At 38.0% G+C, this 27,162-nt stretch overlaps 1 protein-coding gene across 1 annotated transcript in view; it reads right to left on the reverse strand.

Annotated features, from left to right (window-relative positions):
* Nucleotides 1-27,162, reverse strand: part of LOC131044479 (protein OSB2, chloroplastic) — a 182,501-nt gene that overhangs the window by 68,805 nt on the left and 86,534 nt on the right. Inside the window, exon 3 of the mRNA XM_057977804.2 lies at nt 26,731-26,819. Within this exon, the coding sequence (XP_057833787.2) occupies nt 26,731-26,819 (89 nt within the window). The remainder of the gene's footprint in view (nt 1-26,730; nt 26,820-27,162) is intronic.

Below are 27,162 nucleotides of genomic sequence, written 5' to 3' on the forward strand. Positions count from 1 at the left end.
CAAGAAGGATAGATGGTATGTAGACAGCGGATGCTTAAGGCACATGACAAGGGACAAAAACAAATCCATCTCTTTTGAACCAGCAGATGAAGGATCAGTAAGGTTTGGTGATAACACAAAAAGAGAAATAAAAGGTAAAGGAACACTTAGTTTAGATTATGGAAAGACTAAAACTGAGAATGTGCTATATGTCAAAGGCTTAAAAGAAAATTTATTAAGTGTTAGCCAACTTTGTGATCAAGGACATAGTGTGACATTTTTGTCTAAGCGATGTGACATTAAAAAAGTTGGAAGAATCATTGCAAATGCCCATAGAACTGCAAATAATTTATATATTCTAAATGAAATAAATGAAGAAACATGTAATTTTGTTCAAGAGGATGAAAACTGGCTATGGCACAAAAGGCTAGGCCACCTTAACTTTGACAATCTTGTCAAGATCAGCAAAAAGGAAGCAGTAAGGGATATGCCTAGAATTACAAAACCATCTAATGTCATTTGCAAACAATGCCAATTTGGGAAACAAACTCGAGTAAGTTTTAAATCCAAAGAATACTCGTTTTCAAAGCCTCTGGAGCTGATACATACAGACTTATGCGGACCAACCAGAACAAAAAGTTTGCGAGGGGAAAGGTATTTTATGCTACTCATAGATGATTACTCTAGGATGACTTGGGTCACCTTTCTAAAAGAAAAATCTGAAGCTCTTGCAAAATTTAAAGCCTTCAAGGAGTTAGTTGAAAATGAGATGGATGTGAAAATTAAATGTCTTAGATCAGACCAAGGAGGGGAATTCACTTCAAATGAGTTTGAAGATTTTTGCACAAAACATTGGATAAGAAGACAACTTTCAGCAGCAAGAACTCCACAACAAAATGGAGTTGTTGAAAGGAAGAAGAAGACAGTTCAAGAAATCGCAAGAGCTATGTTGAATGAATCAAAGATTGCAGACACTTTTTGGAAAGAAGCTATTCACACAACAGTGTACATATTGAATAGAGCGCAAATAAGGGTAAACAATGACAAGACACCATACGAACTATGAAAATTGAAGAATCCTCCAAAAACTAGATTTTGCATTATAACTCTTGAAGGTCCGAAACCACTCTCAAACATCCTGACAATATATATGGAATATAACTTAAAGTATAAGAACTTATACTTAAATGTTATATTCCATATATGAATCCTGACGGAGAGACTAACATGTTAATTTTCGCTCCTGACCCTTCCAAAGGGTCCAGAGTGAATTTCCTTGTATCTCCCTTCCTGGTCCTAATTTGCGTCAAAAAAACCTTGTCCTTATGACATATGAAGAGAGAATTGATGTGTGAAACAAAGTGAAGTAATGAAAAGTTAAAGATTTGAACATAATTGCAAAATTCGCTCCTGACCAGGGTCCAAAGCGAAATTTTTCCAAGCTTCCTCACCCTTCTAAAGGGTCCAGAGCGAAATCCTCCAAATAGCTTATTTCTTCACTAGGACATTGAATGGTGGTCATGCATGGCAGAGAAAAGGATCAAGGATCAAGTCTAAAGCAAAGATGAGTGAAAAAGGATGAGAATTGAGCCTAATTAAGCAAATTTGCTCCTGACCCTTACAAAGGGTCCAAAGCGAATTTCTTCATAAAACACTATATCTTGCTCAAACCTACAAACTAACTCATTCCCAAGCAATTTTGAAGGCAAATGACTTGTTTCTAATGATTAAAGGATGAGAAATGGAGTTTTGTGAAGAAAACCAAGCAAAATGTAAATTTCGCTCCTCACTCTTCCAAAGGGTCCAGGGCGAAAAAAATTTAAGCTCCTGACCCTTCCAAAGGGTCCAGAGCGAAATCCTTAACTAGACTCTCTATTTTGCCTAATACACTAAAAGGACCTTGTTTTGAGCTAAATAGATGGCAAATTGATTTGATTATGGTATGAGGAGATTTGATAAGTCAAGTTTGAGCTGAGTTGAGAGGAAAAGAATTGTGAATTGAGCCTAAAGACAAATTTCGCTCTTGACCCTTCCAAAGGGCCCAAAGCGAAATTTCTTAAACACCTATTTTCTCCTTGTTTGAGGCCAAGATCTTTGTTCCTATGACATGGTTGACGGAGGATGGATATATATTTGCCTTAAGAAGTGAATGAAAGTGAAGGAAATGATGGATTTAAGCCTAAAAGAAAATATTCGCTCCTGACCCTTCCAAAGGGTCCAAAGCGTATTTTCATAGAATCCTCTCTTTGCTTCATTTTTGAACTAATTTTGTGCCTTGAAGCCTTAGCTAGGATGTCATCATGCCTTGGAAGCAAGTGAGGGGTGAAAAGGTCGAGGATTTAGGCCTAAAATGCAAATTTTGCTCTTGACCCTTCCAAAGGGTCCAGAGCGAAAAAAATTTAAGCTCCTGACCCTTCCAAAGGGTCCAAAGCGAAATTCCTAAAACCTCTATTTTCCTCATGTTTGAGATCAAGATCTTGATTCCTAAGGCATTGTTGGGAGAGAATTGTTAAGTCATGCCTTGAGAAGTGATTTGGAGCAAAGAAAATGATAGAATTGAGGCTAAATCACAAATTTCGCTCCTGACCCTCCAAAGGGTCCAGAGTGAATTTTGTTGAAACTCTTTTGCTCCCAATTTTGTGTCAAGCCTAACATTGATGGAGGTTGATTGAACTTAGAGGCATCCTTAGGCATGCATTTGAGTAAGTTGTGGTCACAAAATATGAAGAATTTGTCCAAAAATGTCAATTTCACTCCTGACCCTTCAAAAGCGTCCAGAGCGAATTTCCTTATTGGGTCTGTCCTTGGGAAGGGTCCAGAGCGAATTTCATGATATGTCTTGTCCTTGGCCAAGGTCCAAAGAGAAATCCTTCCTTTAGGCTATTTTGAGGGTCAAATATGTGATGTCTTCATGAGAGAAGGGTCCGGAGCGAAAATCTCATTATAGGTCCTGTCCCTAGAGAGGATCTAGAGCCCATTTTATTATAGGTTATGTCCTTCCAGAGGGTCTAAAGCGATATTGATTCTAATGCCTTCCTGTTGATGATTTAAGATGAGAAATGCTATGTTAGAATGAATATATCATGTATACTTAATCATCCTTTGTTTTGCAGATCAACAAAATCAAGATGGAGGAGGATTAGGCCAGGACAAGGAGGAGCTATTCAAGTTTCACCATCACTAAGGACGCCTTGGATGCATGAGAAGGTACTCAAGGTGCTACTAAATTGAAGGACTTCGAATGATCAACAATTGCAAGCAATGTGTTAGAACTATCCTCAAAGAGATCGCAGGATAACAAAAAAGAAGGATCTTGTAAACATTTCAAGGCAAGATCAGCCACTAGAGAAGGAGTGACTTGATCGGAAGGAGGCCTCATCAAACATAGGAGGGTCAAGGAAAGGTGCGCCACGCATCAAGTGCATCAAGGACAAAGGAGGATCGACCAAGGTCATCACAAAGCAAGTACCAGACAAGGTGGCATCCCAGTCATTGTTCCTCCAGTCAGATAGCTCCACCTCAGCATGTCCAGATTCAATGTACTTGACTCACCAGCGATGGCACAAACTTCGAGGCACCTAACCCTACTTCCTATTGGTTCTCAAATTTTGGATGTAATTTTCTCATTGGCTAAGAGAGTTTGTTGTAACAAACCCTAATTAGGGTTTTCATCTTGTAATCCTAGCCATTGATTGTAAATCAATCAGAGCCATCGAATTCTAAAGAGCTCCTTATATAAAGTTATGGCTCTTCATTTGCAAAGGTTAATAGTTAGCTAATAGAGAATAGTGAATAGTTAGTCAAGAGTTAGTAGCTATAATAGTGAATAAAATAGCAATTAGAATAGAGTAGGAAGAGAAGGCAAGAAATTGTTGCCTTGATTGTAAATGAACCCCATTTTCATTGAAGATATGGTGAAATATGTTGTTTCTTTGCAATATGCATGGTCTCTTGTTGAATCTTCATTTTAGATGGTAAATAATTAGATAGAATGAAGGAAGTTATTAAATGCACTCGCGTGGAATCCGCCTAGTCCAAACCACTAGCCTCTTGCTGACTGTAAGTGCGCCTTGTGTGGTCAACTGACATAGAATGAGCTTAATCTCGAGTTGTTACACGTCTATTGTTCATGCATTATCTTGAATGGTGATTAGTATCTAATGGTGTACGATTTGAACATATTTGAAGCATCCCTTAGAAGATCGCACTGAGTTGGTATTGAATGGTTCAACCTAATGGTGAGACCCAACCCAGTAGGACTCCACCTAGTCATTCATCCATCTTCTTGCATTCTAGGCCTTAGATTAGATCATGTATCTTTAAATATTTCTTTATTTTCTAGCTAGTAGATAGGACTTGAGTTCCAGCAAATCAGACGCTCAAGCATTTGAATATAAGTCCCCTTGTGATTCCAGCATAATCACATCAGACCAAATTGAGCTTATCCACACGTAGAGAGCCTACACATTAGAACCTTGGAGTTGCCTCGATTGATCCTTAGGCAAAATCTTCAGCATTCAAGGAAACTTTGTTCAAGAGAGGATAAGATACCTTGGTATTTTATTCTGTGTTCGCATGTGCATAAAAAATACATCAACACAACTCCTACCATGCATCAATTGGGATAGAGTAGAAGACAACATTGTGATAGGCCTCGATAGGCTTAAGGAGATGGAAGACCAAATGAGAATAATCAAGGAGAGACTAAAAGCAGCAGTTGATAGACAAAAGAGTTGTGCGGGCAAGAATAGGACTTTTAGTTAGTTTTCAATTGGAGATAAGGTCTTTTTGAGGGTCAAGCTGCATAAGAGTTCCTAAACATTAGGCAACGCATCCAACCTTGCTCACAGATATGTGGCCTTGTTGTGACCTAATCACACATCACCCCATTCCAAATGGGGACCCCTACATTTATGTCTATTTGGTCTTTTGGGTAGTTTGGCAAAAATTTCCTCAATCTCCTCAAGTCTGGAAGTGTTTTGATGAAATTTTTCTGAGTCTGGAAGCAAGTATTGTCTAAACTAAGCATCAAAAAGGAAGTCTTTCAAGGAGGCTATTAGTGAAATTTGAGAATTTTCTAAGCACTTACTATTTTTAATAAGTTTCGCTATGGCCCCCATTGGCCTAATTTTGCGTTTAAGCAAACTTAATAATTTTAGTAAGTCTATTTTTGGAAGGTCTATCATTGGCAATTGGCAAAGCACTAACTGTAGAATGTTCCCAAATATCTAGTTCTAAATCCAAAAAAGTAGAAGAGCGAGCAGGTGATCAAATTTTGACTAAGTCTAGAAATCCTCCTCGAAAGGACAAGGCATGAAGAAATCTATTCTTGGGCACAATTCCCAAGAACTAGAGGAATTTTCCTCTTTTCCAAAAATCCTCCCCTACTTCCAAAATGCACCCAGGATAGTATGTTGGGAACAATTCCCTAGGCAAAGAGGAATTCTCCCAAACTTCAAAAATCCTCCACCAAGCCCAATTTGCGCCCAAACAATGTTTTGGGGCACAAATCCTGAGGGACGTGTTGTGACCTAATCACACATCACCCCATCCCAGATAGGGACTCCCTAGCTTTAGGCCCATTTTGGTCATTTGGTCTTGTTTTTTTGTGTGTTTTGGTGGCAATCTCGTCAATCTCTTCGCTTTGCGAATGTTTGGGGGTCAGTTAGAGTTGATTTGCTTCTTTGTCGAGCGAGTTCTATGAAGTCTAGGCCCTATTTTGTCCCTTTTTAGGGTTTCTGCCTTTTGTCCTAGATTTAAGGGGTTTTTGTTAGGGTTTTGGGAAAACTGGACATACAACTAGAATCAGGACTCTTCAAGGGACCCCCCTAGTAAAATTTGAGCCCAAACGGAACAACTTTCTATTTTTAGAAAGTCCCTATTTTTTAGGGATTTTACCGAGTCCTAGAATGTCATCATTTTGCCAAATATCAAACTTACTATTTTAGGAATTTCTACTTTTAGTAAGTTTCTATTTATAGTAAGTCATTCCTGCACCCTGTCTAGGGGTCTAACGCTGACACCTTGAAGGTTTCTATTTTTGGAAAGTCAGTACTGGCAGGGTCAGTCAGACAAGGCGACATGGATCAGACGTTCGCAAACATTTCTAATTTCGAAAAGTCAGGTAGCAAACAGAGAAAGCCAGAAATTAGTCAAGTGCTGGAAGCCTATGCCTAAAATGGAAAGCTCGAAAATTCACCAAGGTTCAAGAAGTCATTCGAAAATTGCAAAGGGGTCAAATTGTTCTAGGTCTGGAAAATCGAACTACAAATTTCATGAATCCTTGGCCCATGAGAAAATCCGCCCAAATGTGGACTTGAGCGCCAAAATGGAGGAAGCAAGGATGGTTGGACAAACGAAAAAAATCCTTGGCCAAGTGTGATTTGCGCCCAGACAAGAGGGAAGGCACCAAAGTGGCATGCCCAAGGAGAGAAGGACAATTCCATGAATCCTTCCCCAAGTGAAAATTTTGCCCAAGTGAGTGATTGGGCGCCAAAATGGACATTCCATGGAAGGTGTAAAAAATGAAAAATTCCAAGGCACAGTGAATTCAACGCCCAAGCTAGAAGTTCAAATTTTGCAAAAGGCATGGAATCCAGGGGGTCAAGGAGGAATAGAAAGTAAAATTCCCCTCGGGCAAATTTTTGAATTTGCTATTTTTAGACACCAAATCTCGCCGAAATGAGGAAATCTTTATAGTTTTAGAATCGTGGCAATTTTCTCCATCCAATGAACCTAACTCCTAAATTTTAGGAGGATCCCTAAAAAATAGGGATGATGAAAAGAGACATGGAAATCCCTTCAAAGGCAGGAGACGACAAGTTAGAATGGAATCAAGCAAATCCTGAGAGAATCCTTAGAATTCCCTCCAAAATTGGAAAGAATGAAAATCAACGAGTTGGCGAAGAGAATCTTCCAAGTATGACGCATGACTTGGAGCATTTAAGGAAATTTCTAAATTCAAACTCTCTCGCATGGGAAGAATCTAGATCCCGAACCTTGCATATTGTTGAGCCAGCAGTGAATAAAGATAGAAGTGAGATTAGGCAAGAGGATTACGTCATCGGACAAATTGATCTTGGCCATGCTTCTACAGGTCAAGTAATGGGAGACTTTGAGGAATCTTCCTTAGCCATGAAGGAGAAATTGTTGAAATCAAAGGCAAAATGTAAGCGGCTGAGGGAAAAAAATAGAGTCCTATGCGAATACGTCAGGAGTTTCAAAAGGCTCCTCAAGGAGGCAGGTCCTTCATTCACTCCTCCTTCCTCCCTTCCCAAGGAAGTGGTTGATGATGCAGATCTTATCAGAGCGATGGCACGAAATTCCAAAGAATGGATAGAGGATGTTTATACCGAAGCAGGAAAATTCATTGAAGACCTAGCTCTGCTTCATTCAAAGTTCGTGGCCCTCCTAAACAGATTGGAGACAGCAAAAGGATTAAAGAAGGATGTGCACATTTACCAAGACTTAACCATTCTGCGGCTCAGGGCTCTAACGAACACTCCAAGGCAAATTCTGGTGGATGGGAGAGTGATTCAAGAAAATGAAGCTTATGACTTTCCCCGATGGTTCTATGCCATCTGCTCAGGGAAGAACACCTTCGACAAATTCAGCGTTGACTCCTTCACTTTGAAAGAGTCCATCAGAGAGGTACAGGAGGAAATCATTAGTGCAATAGAAGCATTGTTTGCAAAGAAACTCAATGATGGAGGAATAACAGTGAACTCCTTGAAATCTCAGTTGCACGATTTCTTCTTCGTAGGTTCATTCCCTAAGGAACATTTTGCAAATGTTTCTTCATTCTCCGGTATAATGAAGAAGACACAGGAAGTCATGACGAAGTGGGAGAGCTTCTTTTCCAAGAGCGAGGAAGAAATTGCCTTCATGGAATTTGACATCGAAAATGTGCCAAGTGTCTCCATACGAGAGCTGGAAGTTGTCGTCATCAGATTCATTGCATACGCCATAAATGAACGAGATAATGGTTGTCCATTTTTGGACGGAAGTCTTTTGGCTGAATAGTAGTGGCGTACTTATTGCTAAAGGAATTTTGACTAGGCGTGGGTCCAGTCAATGCATGTCACCATCAGATAAGGAATCTTCTTGCATGTCGCCTTCTCATTATGGTTTTATGACAGATTCTCCGTGCATGTCGTCGTCACTAGGAGAATGATGGGCATTTATGAAGATGTCGGTTATATTCTGAGCATAATCAACATCATGGGGCACAATTAATGTGCCAGTGGGCACTATTTTAGGCTCTTTGAGTTAATTGTATATGGCCATAATGGATTATTAATTGCCGATTCCCACATTGTTGCACCTTGAGTGGAGAATCTTCTAGGGTGAAACCCTAATTAGGGTTTGCATGGCTTGAGGCCTATATAAGGGGGTGACCCCCTCATTTGTAAAGAGAGAGAGGTCATTTTGTCTGAGATTGTTGCATCAGGATTGTGAAGTATCCAACTTGATGCATTGTTTGAATTTCGATGGTGTATTCTTGTTCTACTTTGGTAATCTGCATGGTCTTGCTCTCTTCGATTAGATTAGATTTGTTTATGTGTTGTTAGAAGAACTCGATTTGATAGGAGAACTTGTTGTCGAATCTGAGCTCATACTTTTGGTGTGCAGCTGATTGTTGCGCCATGCAAAGTTAGCCTGATCCTGTTGATGTGTATGTATTTAACTTCGGTCATCAGTAGAGATTGTTCGATCCGATGGTCTGTATTGATGATCTGAAAAGCCTCCACGCACCCTTTGAAGATTGCACCTCCTTCCTCTAGTTGTGCTTTGCTGGCGAAACGAAGAGTGGTTTGATTGTGCATAGGTGATCTCATCTCATGTTCTTAGGATTAAGTTAGCTTTAGCATAGATTTTCTCTACCCTATTCCTATTTACTTTCTGCATGACTGAAAACCTAAAAGATCCAAAACCAAAACTTTTATTGCAAATCTTTTGTACAAAAATCCTTGAGCTTACATAAGACTTCTTCAATTGAACACGCATAAGGCCCCTTGGGTTATTCTCAAACCCATCAAACATCTGAGTCACGTCCACGTACTGAAGGAACCTTGGAATTAGCCGTTTGAACTTTAAGTGATCCTAGCATACAGACTAATCTTGATCAAGAGAGAATAAGGTGACCGTTGGTGACTTTATTCTGTGTTAGACGTTGTCATAAAAAACACATCAACAGGACAGATTTTTCCATTTTTTAGAAAATCCTTCACTTCACTCAAATGCGCCCAACATCCCTCCTTGGGCGCAAATTCCTAAGCAAGGAGGATTATCCCTCATGTGAAAAATTCTTCATTCAGACCCAAATGTGCCCTTGCATATAGACTGACTTGGAAATTTTGGAAAATGGCTAAGTATGATAAAAATCCTCCATCACCTCAAGAATGCGCCCACCTCCAGGAAGGGAAGAAATGATAAACTTTGCTAAGTGTTGCCAAATCCTCCTCCAGAATTTATATGCGCTCAAGGATTCCTCAAAAATAGAAACTCAAGAATTTCACTAAGGCAAGAAAATCCTTCACAATATCTCATATGTGCCCAAGAAAGAAAGAAACGTGTGGAAGACAACATTTCAGCATGCAAAATGGAATATTCTTCATTAATGTGGCATAACTCAAGACATAATGGAAGTTCTTATTTTTGAAGTCAAGTATGACGAGCGGGGTCCACCAAAATGACAAGTCAACTCCCCCTCATTATGGAAACATGATGTGTGATTGGAATGGAATTAAAGCAATTGCCAAATTTATCTTAGTGCCAACTTGGCAACGTGGTGGGCAAATTTCCTATTTAAACAAGACATGAGAGTTCATTCTTCACAACGCATTTTGGACAATTTAAGCAAGAGCAAGACGTCAAAATAGCTAAGGAGCGGGTTTTCATAATCTAGAAATTCTTATCTTCGGAGGAATGGCAGAGTCAAGCAAGGTGGCAAACACTTCTAGGCAGACGCAAATCAAGAATCAATAGAAAGGATTCCTCCCTAAGTCAAACATTATTTCAAAGTGCAGACAAGTCAGTGACAGCAACTTAGGAATATTCAAGTTGGAAGAATTTAGGAAAAGGATATTTGGTCACGATGGACATCCTTCGTCAGTTGTTGCCAAGAAGATAGTTAGAAGTGGAATTGTGGTGGCTACTGGTTTCCCTCCTACTATCTAGTGCTGGGAGCTAATCATTGAATGTGCAAAACACCATGACGCCGAGAGAAGGGCAATTGTTGCACCTAAAGGTAAACTCTTTGCAAATCTCAAAGAAAAGGCAATTTGTGAGGCTTTCAGAATCCTTGCATTTCAATCCATGATGTTCGAAACAAAGGAAAGGGCGGATACACTTTAAGACTCCACAATAAAAGGGTGTGTTGGAATCATTAACAAAAAGTGGATGCAAAAGCCAAACCCTCACCATTCCAAAATGCCCAAGAAGCTCATGAGCATAGACTTCAAGCAAGAATATGGTGATCTCATGCTGATGATGAGCTGAATTATGGGATGTCCATAGGCATTCATCTTTGAGCCATGGATGTTTTACTTCATTGAGGAAGTAATGGATGCCATAAAGATGGTGGATTGGGCAAGGATAATTAGCAACAACCTAGACAAATAACTAAAAAAATTGAAGCAATCCCAGTCCTTCTACATGAGCTCCTATATTGTTTATATTGTTGGCAAGGATGGGCAAGTTCAACGGATTATCAAGAAAAGGATTCATAGGATGTGGTCCAAGACAATTGAAAGTCAATGAATGCTATCCACAGTTGCATATGAACAACACTATTCATTTCAGGAAAGCAAATGACACCTTCACTATGCACATTGTTTTTTCCTTATAGCAAGGTGTTCACACAAGGCTGTCCCAAGAAGTGGGAAGTTGGTGAAGCCAATACAGGGCTTGGTTTATCCAATTTCGGTGGTTCACCTACATCCAGGTTCAAGGATTCTCTTCCTATCCCTATAGGCTCCCAAGATACCCAACGGATAAAATGGTGCTACTGGAAGTAACGAGACAACTAACTGCCTATGACAGGATTTAGAAAAAGAAGAAGAAAGGTGGGCTCGAATTTCCAATTGTCATGGGAGATTATGATGAAATGTTTCCATCATTAGCAACGCTAGAGAAGTTAGCGGAGGAGAACTACAATCCTACCACCTCACACCCCACACTGCAAGATCGGATTTTAATCCGTACGATAAGATAAGAATGGTGGCTAGCACGAGACGCAAGAATAAGATACAACTAGAAGATTTTTGGGCTAACTCCAAGGATGATTATGAGATTAGGAAAATAATGTTTTTTAGGTTGTCACTAAAGATGAGTATATGCAAAATCATCCATGTTCCAAATCAGGTAGAAGAGGATGTGAACATTCTTTACCTTGATTATGAAAAAGAAAAAGATAAGGCATTCCAAGCATCTAACTCGTCAAAACCATAAATTGTTGATTTGGATATCCTAAGCCGGCCAATTACAAAATTCACGAGGCACTAGGTTGAACGTCACATTAATAAGTTGAAGGCAAAGAATGCTTGTCTGACTTATAATTTGATGGGATGTAATGTCCCTTCCTTAGGCATCTTAGACTTGAGCGAAGGTTGGCCTACTATTAGGGTATCGTAGGGTTGTGGAAGTCAGCAGGGAGCTTTTTAGGCCTTTTAGATTGGAGTTCTAGGGTTGAATCCATGGTTAAAATTGAAATATTTAAGTTGGCCTGATGTGAATAGTAATAGAGAAACATAAGATGAATAGTAAAAAGTGCTCCCCATCCTACTAACTTAAGTTGTTTTTAAAAAGGGGCACAATGAGGAATTAGACCCTCAATGATATTTTATGATTTTTAAGACCAAATAGTAACCCCAAAATAGATGAAAAGACATTTTGTTTATCAATTGGATTCTTTCTTATGCTTCCAATTTTTAAATCAGCAGCAAACTTGAAGGTTTCAGCAGCTTGGAGCTTCTAGAAATGCAAACTTTTGAAAGAATTTGGAGATTCGGACGAAAACCCATCTCTCCTAGTGACAGGTTACCTCAGTATTTAGCTTCAGTGTGCATTTGGCAGCCTTCATTGGGGATTTTAGTGCAGATTTATCAATTTGAGCGTAGGTTTCTATCAATTAATTGCAGGGCAGACCTTTTAGAGGTCATCACCACTCATTTCCAGCTTCTTCTTAGCCAACCACTCCATTTTGGAAATAAGGGTATCAAACCCTACGGTGTATTTGGAATTGTAGCTAATATTAGAGCCGATTTCTTATATTTTATCTGCTAGAAATTTGTATCAAACTTTAATGCTCAATTAAAGGTATGTACATCAGTCTTTTTAAGTAAAAGAAAGTTATCTTAATTGCCTTCCTAATGTGTTATGCATTATTCTCTATTGTTTCAGCTATTTCTTTCACTTAGCATTCAAAACATTATCCAAAAACTCTCAAAAACCCAAACAACACAAAGAAATCAGTCAAACCCCCACTTAACATATGCTGGCCAAAGACTTTATCAACAAAACAAAAAGTTGGGTTGGGTCAGATTTGGTTAGAATTGGGTTGGGGATCTTTCAAGGGAGACTTGGAATCCCAAGATAAGGCCGCTGAGGGGTCATCAAGAGCTCAAGCTAGAGAAGAAACAAATCCCCAGGAAACAACAGAACGTGGAAAGGAGAAAGCATTCATAGGGATTCACAGATGAGGAAAAGGCAAGAGGTTCAAAGAGAGGAACCACAACAGAAGAGGCGAAGGTTGGAAGAAGCATAGTCACCTAATAGCTCCTCAGGTGTGCATGAAGTTGATATCTTCACAGAAGAAGTAGCAAGAAATCAGCCAAGACATTTTGCAGGCACAAGATATTCTCAGCATCAATGCTTTTCGAAGGCCTGTTCAACAAAGAAATGAAGAACAAGATTTTCCTCTGGATACAAAACAAGATATCCAAGATTGTTTCAAAGAAATAACAATGGGAGACTTACGACTCTTTGAGGAAGTAACACAGGGAAAGGAGCGGGTAGAGGCACATGATCAACAGACAGCTACTCTGGATTGGTTGAAAGAAAGAATAAGGAAGGAGCCAGAGGAAAAAAATGATCCTACAGTTTAAATTGAAGAAATTTTGAGCCAAATTAATAACCCAGTGGAAAAGAAAGCGGCAAAGAAATTCTCCAGAGTCACTAGAAATGAGTCAGGATCCAAGACTTTGTACGCGGCAGTACCCAGGGTTGACAAGGACCAAAACAAGATCACTCCAAATGAGTATAATATTACAACAATTGATCTGGGACGTGCTACTAGGGCACAACTGATAGAAGATTTTGAGGATTCCTTTTTGGAACTGGAGGAACGGATAAAGAAAATGGAAGAGAAAAATAAGAAGTTGAAAAATGAGAACAAAGCTTTATGTGAATATATACGATGCTTAATGCATATGTTCAAATAGGAAGATCAAGCGTTTGTTCCTCCCTCTTCTCTTACACACGATTTAGTGGATGGACTTGAAGAGATAAGGAAAATCGCCCAATGTTCTAAAAAATGGGTAAAGAACATCTTCACTGCAATAGGCAAATTCATTGAAGACTTGGCTCAGTTTTCCTAGAGAATCTTGGCTATCCTTGGCAGATTGTAAAGTGTGGACCAGTCATGGGAGGACACACATCTATCAGGACATGACTATTGCACGTCTTGAGGTACTAATGGAAATCACCAGGCAAGCGTTAATTGATGGAGAAGTCATCAAAGAAAATGAAGCATACAACTTCCCTCGGTGGTATTGTGCGGTAAATACCAGGAAGAAATTCTTAGAAAGATCAAATATGGAGTCAGCCCTATTGAGGACAGCGGTCAGGAAAATTCAAAAGGAAATCATCAATACTGTTGAGACATTATTTGCAAAAAGACTATTTGATGAGGAGTTGACAATGGATAATCTGAAAGACAGGTAGCATGAGTTCTTCTTCATGGATTCCTTCTTAGAAGGTCATCTAGAGAATGTTTCCTTATTCTCAAGCGTAATGCACAAGACCAAAGACACAATGTTAAGACGGGAGAAGGTTTCCTCCAAAGTGTGAAAAGGATATTGCTATTTTGGAATATAAGTTAGAGACTACACCAAGTATCTCCATAGGGAAGCTCAAGGTCGTCATGACCAGACTACACCAAGTGTCTCCGTAGGGAAGCTCAAGGCCGTCATGACCAGGTTCATTGCATTTCACCCTCAAAGAGAGAGATAGTGGCCACCCTATTTTTGGGCAAGAATCTATTAAATTTGTGATGGACACCTTATTTGGAGTGGTGGGCTACTTAATGCATGATGGACGCCTTATTTAGAAGTGAAGGGTTATTTAATCCATAGTGGGCGTGATTCCTCATTTATGGCCAAGCCCATTACTTGATGCTACATAGGTTATTTGATTGAAAACCTAATAAGGGTTTTGCAAGGGGATGTGTGGGGTGAAAATGGAATCAGGTATGCTAAGACCTAATCTCACTCTCATTCACACATTGGAATAGGAAAAATCCTAAGGAAGTGATTCACTTTGACTTCCTTTGTGAAAGAGAGCCAAGTAATACTTTTAGGGTTTCTATTCCTTTGCTAATATGAAAGGGAAATGAGTCAAATGTAAAATGCAAAAAAACTAAGCTAGTGAAAGTATGAGAATAACTAAGAAAATAGTAAATGACAGACAAATGAATAATTGAGATTGAGATACACAATACGGAGTTGAAAACGGAATTTTGATGTGCATCTGTCACTGAAACATGAGCCTGATTGAGCAGGACCAAGGCGTTGGGCACTCTGGTCTCTGTCACTGTACTAAGATGGAAACTGATAATCTGCAAACTCAGGTGCCAAAGATCTCAATTGCCAAAAACAGTCATAGGATGAGGTGGACCAAGGCACTGGGCGCTTTAGTCCCAGAGGTCTGGGTCCTGTTTCTGAATCTAGATTTGTGCCTATTGATTATGACTTCTTGAAAGTTCACACCTCCATCAGAAACCTGTACTTGCACCTATGATCTGAAAAATGATGCCTTAGTCAAACCCCTTGTTTTGGTGATTTCCACCTCCACAAATAGCCAATAAAGTATTGAAAAGTGTGTGTGCCCTAAAATCTCATGTGTTTGTAAGATCCTAATGAGCTGAAATGCAAAACTAGAGTTTTACCCTATGTTTGGAGTAAAAACCCTAAATGAGCATAATGTAAATACTTCAAACCACAAATGCAATGTAGATCTAAAGCAATAATGCAAATTTGAAAATGAATGATATGTAAATCTGAAAACTCACATAGAGAAATTAAAATAACATGAAACCATACCCAACCCCTAGGGAGAGGTACAAGCCAATCAACAGTCGATGATCTCTTTATTATTCTTCAATATCTGACCAAACTTCAATTGATGATAAAAAAGGTTGATGAAGACTTGATGAATGATGAATTTGTTGATTGTAGACTCCACATAAAAACTTGCACTTTCACTTCATAAGAGGTCTCCCCTTCAATTGCTAGAGAATGGATCCTTCAAATGCGGAAAGAAAAGGTTATATATATGAAACACTAACTTTAATTTTGATCATAGGCCAACTTAGAATTGATGAAATTTCGCACGAAGTGTGATTTGAATAATATTATATCGCCAAATTAATATCCCGAAATATAGGGAGAAAAAGTCGAGACCCAGATGGTACCATTCCGGTCCGACCAACTTTATTCCAAATTTCTAGGGATGCAAGGTATCATGATTACAAAGTCAAATCCAGCTTGGTGCGTCAATCCAAGGTGTTTAGATGTGTGAAAATGTGCTTTGAAGTTCAAAATTAGGACTTTATTAGGATTAATTAAAATAAAATTAAAAGGGGCACGCTTAGGGTTAAGGCCCAATATTATAATATGTGAATTGGTGAGAGAGAACCTTAGATTTCATTAAATTAATAAATAAACTCATAGAGGAACTTTGAAAATGCAAAATGCAATGCAACACACTAAGATGGGTGCTAACCTAAACGTGAAATTGGACAACCCTAATCAAGGGTGTACAATTTACGACATTACAGGGAAAATTTTAGCCCTTGATTTCAATGTAATCTTGGCTGTCCATTTTCATTCTTGGGGGCCTATAAAAGGGTTCACCCCTTCATTTGTAAAGGAGGGAGAATTTGTATGAGATTGTTGCTATAAGCTATCAAGATAATAAGAGTAATACATTGGAATTTGGTGTTTACTTGAGTTATTTTGAAGTTTGCATGGTTTCTCTTCCTCAAATAATTAGATTTGTTTTCATGTAATTATATGAATGAGATAGACAACTTTGTTTTGTAGTGAGATCATTCGCTCATACCTTTTGCAAATAGATGATTTCTATTTGCAATGCAAGGTTGGACCAAGCCTCTTAAATGTGTATGTTTAACTTCAATTATCGAATGAGCATTGTTCTTTGATGGTGTTCATTGGTGATATGAAAACCTTTTGCACAACCCCTAAAGATTGCACCTCGCTTTGCATAGTTGTTTGAAGTTGGTGAAACAAAGTTTGGTCGATTTCACTTCAGCATTTGTTGTCTTTAGACTTAGATTAGAACCTCTCTAAATCCTTTCCTATTTACTTTCCGTATATTTTATTGAGAAAATCTTCCAAAAAACACTTATCATTGCTAAATTATTCACCATACTTCTTTGAAGTCTGAATTTGTTAAGTCTCCTTAAGGATTGTTCCATTTTACGAAAGGTCCCCCTTGGATTACCAGCAAACATCAAGCCAAACGAGCTCATATCCATCATGAAGTCGCAAGCTCGCAGTAGGAACCTTCGAATCACTTGTATGATCTTCCAAAATCTTAGCATACACAAGATTTTGCTCAAGAGAGGATAAAGTGACTGTTGGAAACATTATTCTGTGTTGGTGTGGTCATAAAACACCCGTCAACGGGTTTGTTCACTGTTTTAGAATTGATCAACCTCATTGCTTACAAACTTGCCCTACCTCCTGCTCTTGTCGGAATTCACAATGTTTTTCATGTATCATTATTTAAGCTACATCATCTTGATGCATCACACATACTTGATTGGCATGCTTTACAAGTTCAGGATCCAAGGGTGGTACTGGTAGAGCCCTTCGTATCATTGATCGACATAGCCTCAAGCTGCGTAATAGAGATGTAGAGAAAAATAAAGTCCAATGGGACCAATATTCTGAAAATAGTGCTACTTGGAACGATACAGAGGAGATAGACAAATCTTTTCTTCAGTTGAGGAGCTAGATACTTTGACATTGATGTTTGGACTTTGAAATGATGCTCTGATTTCTTAGTGTGATACTTTCCTGCTTTTGTATGTGTGTAAGTAATAAGACATCAAGATGATGTCTCTTCCTAGTGGGGAAGGATGTCATGTCCCATTATTTTGCTTATTTTTAATAATGCATAGAAATTTGATTTAGATATTTAATTAGTTTATTTATGTTTGAATGGATTAAGTTAAATAGATTAATGATATGCTTAATTTAAAAGTGATTAAATTAGATTTTAATGATGTTGTTTCGTTAATGAGTAATTGATGATGCTTTGGACTAGATATGTATAATGATAATGTTTTTTATGGGCTAACCTATTAATGTGCAAATGAGTTTAAGTGGATGCCAGATTAGTCAAAGACAAGAACATGGTCAAGGAGAGGGCTCCTAGCCATTATGTAAACAATGTCCATGGTGGGAACCATATCACACACCACATAGATCATGCATATGAATGATATAGTGAATGCTTCTATTCAATTGTCATGCATACATATGTCCATTGATGCTTATGAGTGAATAATTAGAAAAGAAAAAGTAAAATTTTGTACATTGTATTTATTTGGTGCATTGCCTGATAACATGTATATGTTGGAGTGCTATGATAATATATTGTCATCTCTGCTTTTCATGTAATGATATATGCTCAAAATGAAAAGTGCAATAAGAAATGTATTATGTTTGTCATTTATTAACAATTGCACATAGAAACTTACAAGTTCACTTATAAGCATGACTATGTCACCATATGAGTACAAATACATGGGTACGTGTACATATTTATTTGTACATGTATGCACTCACATAAACGTATACCTATGACAGTATAGGCACGCCTATACGTGCTCATACAAGAAACTATTGTTGATTTGCTAAGACTCATAATAATTTGGAAGCCAATTATTTCAGTAAAATATCTATTGTAATATTGCAAGTGATAATGGTCACATGACACTTACAATATTATAATGAATGGTGCTAAATTTATATTATTCGTAAGTGCTGCAATACATTGTTTCCATCAAATGTATTTATGGCAATGCATTGTAATACCACCATTCGAAAGTTGCTCTTAAAGTGAAACGTATGGATTATGGAATAGTAAATGAAAATCCTTATGACATCAAATGCTATTATTAAACCAAATTCAACAAAAATGAATAAGCTGGCTGACAACTTTGATATCATAAGCCATCGAACCCCAAATAGTAAAGGTGATCAAAGATTGGTTTTGAAACAGCCACTAAGTGGCACATGCACACCATTATGAAGGAAAGAATATGCTGCTATTTTTAAAAAATAAATGCCTCCACATACAGGCAATCTACATAAGATATTATTCTTTCTCTGGGCGTAGTAATTCTGACATAGCTTTTCATAGTAGAATCAGCAAGAAACATAGAGGATATTAGAACAACAGCATTGCCTGTAGTTGCATTTGAATACAATCAAGACTGGGAAGATACTCTAGAATCTGATATCCACGTTCGAAAGGTGATTAGAGGCAATTAAATTAAGGGATAGAGCAGATTAAGTTGAGCATTGAAGGTTACAAGCTCAACCCATTTCCCGTCAAAGCTTTTCAGGCAATATCCAAGTAGGTCAATTATTTTTCTTGTAAAATCTGAACTAAATATTGAAGCTAGATAAAATGTATATATGTATATCTAAAATTGTCTTATGATCTTATCCTCATTAGATTTACGACTGTAGTATAGTCGAATAATTGTTCGTCATATCATGAAAACAAAGATTTATCATTAAACCATAGGTGAAACAAGTAGTGCAGAGAAATAATTCTTCATTGCTCATTACCATGATAAGCTAGTAGGAAGACAACACAATAAGTTGGTTCTGATCGCAGGAAACTGAACAGTAGTATAGCTAAAGAATATTAAATCAATGAATTTTCAAGTTGTATCAAGATAGTTGCATAAATACAAAAAAACATAGAGAAAACTAACAAAACTGATTGTCGTTTTTCCTTGTTATCTGAAACAAATGACGTTACAGTTTAAAACCAGATATATAGAAACATAGATAGCTAATGCTTCATGTTCATCTGAAAATCAGTTAGTTATGAAACTGAAACTGAAAATATGAATATAATTTGTTATAGTAGAGAACGTATATGCATATACATACAAGTTATCTCATATATACATACATACGATATACCTTCTCTTTATGGCTTTTTTTAATGCATCTTCATGATTATTACTGCTGTTATAAATCTGCATTTGCCCTCAATTTGAACTGAACATTTAAAAGAAATTTACTCATAATCATGCAATTATCTGTTTTCTTAACTATCATGTCTTCTTTAAAATATGTTATTGTTCTCAAAATGATAATATGATGTTTGTAAATGATTGCAAAACGATGCATTGTAACAGCCATATACAATAATAGAAATGCATATGAAGTCATGTAAATAATCTCAATGTGATGATAGAAATGCATTTGAAGTCATAGAAATGATCTCATTTGTAATGCATTGAAAAAGCCATTTAGAATGATGAATTAATAGGAATGCATTAGAAAAATATATGTATATGATTCAATCAAGACGCATTGAATAGCCATGTAGACTCATAACTATAGGATTGATTGTAAGTTGGATGTAGGAGATGCATTAAATGATCATGCAGAATGTGAATTGTCTAGGATGCATACGAAAAGCTATGTAGGAGAATGAGAAGTCTATTCATAGGAAAATGCATGAACGTGGGATCATTAGTGTTTGATGCATTGTGTGGGATAAGCTATGTTTCTGGGAAGGGATGTCAAATGTGGAACAACAGAGAAGGATGATTCTCTTTTCGGAGGATTCTGCATTTTAAAAGTGCTTTGGCCAAAGCCTAGTTCATTGAAATAGATAAATTGCCAAGAAAATTTACTTAATATGTTTTTTTAACATATCCTGATAATATGTCATTGCATTATCATATAGTATTTAATATGTTTTTTTAACATATCCTGATAATATGTCATTGCATTATCATATAGTAGATGTGTAGGGTCAATGGTCCATCGTGTCATAAGAACTTTGAGGAAGCATAATTGCTTTGTGGTTGGGTGAAAAAGCGCCTGGGCCATGTTCTTGTCCTTAGCTAGTAGATAAACATATGGTTGGTGGCAAGCAAGGACAATTGTATTCTATTTATTTGTAACTTGTGTATTGTACTTCACTTGTATTATATCATCACAGCATGTGGGTCATCATCATTGTACTTATAACTTATGTATTTGTGCTTTCCTAGAATAAGCACATGAACTCCTTGAAATTGTAATTGTAATTGTACATTGTGATTTTATTCTTATATTTAAAGGAAGTTTTGAGAGTAATTCATATTTGATGATGTTTTAAATGCATTAATTCAATATTTATGTAGTTTGAGTTTTCGAGGTCCTTACACTATGAAGGCAAATACAATTTCTATCTTCTTCATTATAATAATGCCTTTTGCAGTTGGATATTCCTTAGGTTTATTTATGCATTGGCTAGGAGGGGGAATGTATTGTCTCAAACAATTTCCAAGCTCCATCCCACTAATATGCCACCTAGGCCATAAGCTTTCAGTACAACAATAATAATGAATAAATTCATATCCTTGTATTGGGTGCCAGCTGTAACAAATCGCTAAAGGCAAGGATATTTTGGCATAGAGCAAGCTAAAGGCCACAATATTCTAGAAGGGTGAAAAGCAAGTAAATCCTCCAATAAATTCAACTTCCACTAGTTATGTTATCAACTGAAAGTTGGAACTCTGAACAATACGGAGATGAAAGAGTAAACTACCTAAGATGGTTGTTGAGTGAAACCAAAGAGGATGCTATAAGAATACACAATGTATAAGAAAATTCACGTGTCACACAGAAGAAGGAAGAAATATAACCACACCGTTCACAACAAAATGCGAGGGCGAGATGGAAAGGAAAGTTTCTATGCACTATTAGAATAATACTTTATTATTTTATTATTAATGCTCAATATTGTAAACTTAGTGTAAATATCTTAATAAGATCTTGCTCGATCTTATTGGCAGTTTCTTTTTAGAAACTTGCCCTCTTGTAATTCTTTGTAATCCTATTTATTGAGCGTTTGCTCATTGTTAATATCATCCAACTTTTTACCAATTACTTGTGTAATATGATATCAGAGGCAAGTTATTTTCTAAAATTATTTTTCAATTAAGAATTTGTCACGAATTTTTAACAGTTTTTTTGAAAAATTTATTTGTTTATTCAAAATTGCTACTTTGGCAGTTCGTTTTGGCTGCAACTACTAGGGTTTTCTCCCTATTTTCTGCCCTCTCCCGTGACCCGTCTCTCCTGCATTTCGTGCAACCATGCGACGCATTTTTTTCCCCCCTGCAAATTTTTTTCTACCATTTTTGGACAGAAATCTGCATTTTTTACTAGGGTTTTTACCCTTTAGATCAAGTCAAAAAAAATTTCGATTGCAGATTCTTGGTGGGTTTTTCGAGATTTCAATTGGGTCGTCGTCAGAATTTTTTGGGTGCCTCGATTTTTGAGCCAGCGGATCCAAATTCCAACAGCAAATTCTTTCTGGGTTTTTCGCAAGGATTTTTGGGTTGTCTTTGGATTTTTTTGGGTCAGCTGGAATTTTTTTCTTGAAATTCGTGCCAGTCGTACTTCATTTTTTGAAGTCTATACCTGCATCTGCCTCTGTTTATACATTGGGATTCGAATTTTTTGAATTTCGTACCAACGCCTCTTCTCAGTTTTACGTTTTCCGTGCATTGGGAAATGTGCAAGATGGTGTCATTGACCAACTTGATGTTGGAAGGCAATCACGTTTTTTGCACTTAGTATCTTTTCAGTACCTTGTTTTTCATGCCTCGAAAAGCATGAAGATGGCTTATGGACATCGATGTTTGTTTCGGTTTTTAATATTTTTTTACCTGAAAAAAAATTCTGATGGGTTTTAACATTTTTTTCCCTTAAAAAAGTCTTTGGGTTTTTAAATATTTTTTGTCCCTGTAAAAGAAAAATCATGGCAGGGTTTATGATTTTTTCCTCAAAAATTGTACTTTGCTGCAGTCTGTTTTTAGTCGCACCTAGAGTTGTTGTGCGAACATCTGCACTAGTCTCTTGTTTGCAGTGTATTTTCGAGCATCTTGCTCATCTGCAATAGTTTGGAGGGTTTGCCGATTTTTTCCTCAAAATCGTGACAGTTGTTCTTGGTGCGTCTCTAGTTACAGGGAGGGACAATTCTCCAACATTTTGAATATCGCCGCCTGGATAATCTTGTTTTGGGCACGGAAACCCGTCCTCAAACACCTGGAGCTGACGAGGACAAGTTTGATGACCGTAATCGAGAAGTTGCTATGCTTCTCAAGCTCTCTGTTACAGATGACCAGCTACCTCAGATTCCTTTCGGCAAGTCAGCTGCAGATATCTGGAAGCATTTGAAGGAGTTGCATGAGATGTCCGACAAGAGTCGAGCCTTTTTTCTGAAGAATCAGTTGTTCTCCATTATGATGGATGAACGCATGTCCTTACAGAAGCATCTTACAAAGATTAAGGACATTCGAGATCAGCTCGAAGCTATTGGTCGACACATGGAGGAAGAGGATATGGTAGTCATTACTCTGAAAAGTCTACCAAAACCGTATGAGCACTTTATAGAGACTCTCAACATTACTTCTACTAATGTTGATCTGAAATTTCCAGAGTTATGCACCAAACTACTGCAGCAGGATCATTGGAAACAACAGTTTGGTAGCGGTGCTACTTCAACCTCCTCAGAACATGCCTTTGCTGCCAAATCCTTTCACAAGGATAAAGGCAAATCCCAGTCATCCCAGTCCTTTCAGCAGAAGGGCTCTTCTCAGTCTCAAGATGGTTTCAAGAAAAAGAAGGTGCAATGCAATCACTGTCACAAATTTGGTCATGTGATCAAAGATTGCCGTACCAGATTGGCTTCCGAGCAGCGGACGCAGGGAGGAATCTCATATTCCTCAATGTGTACTATGTTCCTGGTATGGAACTTAACCTCCCTTCTGTCAGTCAGATTATGCGACATTCTCCTCAGCTAGATGTCATTTTCAGTACACATAAGTGCTCGATTGTTGATCGTGCTTCTAGCACTACAATAGTTGTTGGCATTGAGGATCATGGTCTATATAGACTTGTGGATACAGGTGATTCTCTTGAGCATGCCTTTGCAGCTAAATCTTCATCTATCAGTAGTCTCTAGCATCAGCGATATGGTCACCTAATTCACTATCTTGCACAACTTGTTCGGGAAGACTTAGTACATGGTCTCCCTGATATTCAGACTTAGCATCATCGCATTTGTGAAGCTTGCCAGGTTGGGAAACAGCACCGAACACCGTTCAAGGATGGTGACTCATGGCGAGCCTCTAAGGTATTGCAGCTGGTCCACGCTGATGTATGTGCTCCTATGAATACAACTTCTGTTACTAGGTGCAGGTATTTCTTGCTTTTTGTTGATGATTTCAATCGTCAAATGTGGGTGTATTTCTTTAAGCACAAATCAGATGTGTTTACTGTATTTCAAAAATTTAACACCTTAGTAGAAAACGAGTCTAGTTCTTCTATTATTACTCTTAGGTCTGATAATGGGGAGGAGTTTTGTTCTTCTGCTTTCTCTACTTTCTGTGATACACATGGCATTGAACGTCAGTTAACCACACCATACACCCCTCAGCAAAACGGCGTTGTACAATGTCGTAACCGCACCATTACAGAAATGGCTAGGTCTATGATGGAACATAGAAACGTGCCTAAGAAATATTGGGCAAAAGCAGTGTTCACAGCAGTCTATCTTCTTAATAGGTCACCCACTCATGCTGTTAAAAATAAGACTCCTGAGGAAACATGGTCTGGTCGCAAACCTCGGATCAGCCATTTGAAAATTTTTGGCTCTTTAGCTTATGTGTGGATTCCTGATGCCAAGCGCACTAAGTTGGACTCCAAGAGTCAAAAGCTCATGTTTACAGGGTATAGTGACAACCATAAAGCTTACCGACTGATTGATGTAGACTCTGATCGTCTTATCTTCAGTCGTGATGTTGTCTTCGATGAAGAACGAGCACCATTTCAGCTTTCCTCGTCTCAACAGCATTCTGAGGATCAGCCTTTGAAGGCTTCTGACTTAGGTATCCGTCTTCCATTCAGTTCACCTGATGGGAGGGATGATGCAGATTCTGAATTTGATGATGCACTACCTAAGTTTCCTCCGGAAGATGCTCATCTTCCTCCTCCTCCTAATCCTGATTCGCTTCCTCTTCCAATTATTCCTCCTGCTCCTGATGTTGGACATCTACTCTTTGGCCTAAATGGTGGGCTAAGACCATCAGTGATCTTCGTCCTGATGAGCTCATTGAGGGTAGAGCTTCTAGAAATAAGGGCAAACAGCAAAACACAGTTAATTTTGCTCTTATGGCTAACATCCATAGTATCTATGAGCCTCAAACATATGCAGAGGCCAAAGGGATTCCAGAGTGGGAACAGGCAATGGATGCTGAGTTCCAAAGTCTTCAGAAGAATCACATCTGGGTTCTTTCAGATCTTCCTCCAGGGAAGAAACCCATTAGCTATAAATGGGTATATAAGGTCAAGTATCATGCAGATGGTACCTTAGATAAATATAAGGCCAGATTAGTTGCTTGAGGATTCACACAGCGAGAAGGCATTGACTATGAGGAGACTTTTGCTCCTACTGCTAAGATGAGTACTATTTGTCTTCTTCTCGCCATTGCAGCTCAGTATGGTTGGAAAGTCCATCAGATGGACGTGAAGAGTGCCTTCCTCAATGGTGAATTGCAGGAAGAAGTCTACATGACGCACCCTCCTAGTTTGCAAGGTTGTCGGTTCAAAACCGCAAGTGTGCAGACTCTGGAAAGCACTCTATGGACTTAAACAAGCTCCTCGAGCATGGTACATAAAAATTGATCAGTACTTGGTTGCTCATGGCTTTCAGTGTAGTTCTTCAGACAGTAATCTGTATATCAAACACTCTAGTAATGATATTCTCTTTCTTGTTGTCTATGTGGATGACTTGATCATTACTGGGAATTCAACACATTTGATTTCAGAAATCAAACAAGATTTGTGTAGCACTTTTGATATGATAGATTTAGGACTTCTTCATTATTGTTTGGGTGTTGAGGTTTGGCAAACTGATAGCAGCATCTTCATTTCTCAGTCTAAGTATGCCAAAAGCTTGCTTGACAGGTTTCGAATGCAGGATTGCAAACCTGCTTCCACACCTATGGAGACTGGTCTGAAATTGTTAGCCAAGTCTGATTCTCCTCTTGTAGATGAAACACAATTCAGGCAACTAGTGGGCAGTCTCATCTATCTTACTGCCACTAGACCTGACCTTAGTTTTGCAGTGAGCTACATCTCACACTTCATGACGGCCCCCAGGGCTGATCATTGGGTAGCAACGAAGCGTGTCCTGCGCTATGTGAAAGGCACCTTGGATTATGGACTTCTTTACACTAGGAGTGATGATCCTAGACTCAGTGGGTTCACAGATTCAGATTGGGCAGGCTCAGTTGATGACAGGAAATCAACCTCTGGATATGCGTTCAGTTTGGGATCTGGTGCAGTCACCTGGACTAGTAAGAAGCAGCAGGCAGTGGCTCTCTCTTCGACAGAAGCAGAGTATAGAGGAGCTGTTAAGGTAGATTGTCAGGAAGTTTGGCTTCGACGGATGCTTGGAGATATGCAAATATCTCAAGCAGGTCTGACTCCCTTGTTTTCGGACAATCAGGGAGTTCTCAAACTTGCCAAGAATCTAGTCTTCCATGAAAGAACCAAACATATAGAACTTCATTGTCACTACATTCGGCAGTTGGTTGAAGACGGATCCATTCAGTTGTTGTATGTTCCTACCTCGGAGCAGTCAGCAAATATTTTCACCAAACCCCTCACTCTAGATAAGTTTGTAAAATTCAGGGGGTCTATTGGTGTAGTTGATAGATTGAGCATTAAGGGAGGGTATTAGAATAATACTTTATTATTTTATTATTAATGCTCAATATTGTAAACTTAGTGTAAATATCTTAATAAGATCCTGCTCAATCTTATTGGCAGTTTCTTTTTAGAAACTTGCCCTCTTGTAATTCTTTGTAATCCTATTTATTGAGTGTTTTCTCATTGTTAATATCATCCAATTTTTTACCAATTACTTGCGTAATATGCACAACCCAAACCTGGCATGGTAGTCCCATGATCATCTGAGGTAAAAACTAAATTACAAACATGAGATGAAATTGCTTGTGCTACCGCACAGAGTTGGTTAAATAGAGAGGTCAAAACTTTTAATTAAGGGGTCGAATGAGCCATACAATATGTAACAAACCAAGTCTCAAAAATGGTTTCCATGCATCTCCACCATTTATGCATGCAGCCTAAATAAACTGAAAAGAAAAACAATCAACTTATAGTTTTTGAAAACATGCCTGAATAAAAAGAATTCATGTTTACATCCATCTGTGGCGAATAAGAAGAAGTGCGTTCAACAAAATTCAGCATGCTGACCACAATCTGCAAATTCATAATCTTATTAGTAAAATTATATAAAACATCTATAGAGGTGAAAAACTAATTTTGCCATTCATGCGTTTGCTAATTTATGCTAGAAAAAATACATGAATGAGAAAGCAAATTTATAGAGATAAAATTGACATAGAAAGCGCAATCCACAAACACTAAACAATTTTCCTATCCCAAGACATACTAACAACAAAATTCCAAATATATAACCACACTGGAAAATTCTTAGATTTAAGATGAAAAGTATGCAGATATAGATAAAATAACATATTTTATAATGAATATCTTGCTGCAACAGAATTCACATCTTTCACACACATGTACAAACTGAATT

The sequence above is a fragment of the Cryptomeria japonica genome, chromosome 10 (genome assembly GCF_030272615.1).
Source record: "Cryptomeria japonica chromosome 10, Sugi_1.0, whole genome shotgun sequence".
Lineage (NCBI taxonomy): Eukaryota > Viridiplantae > Streptophyta > Pinopsida > Cupressales > Cupressaceae > Cryptomeria > Cryptomeria japonica.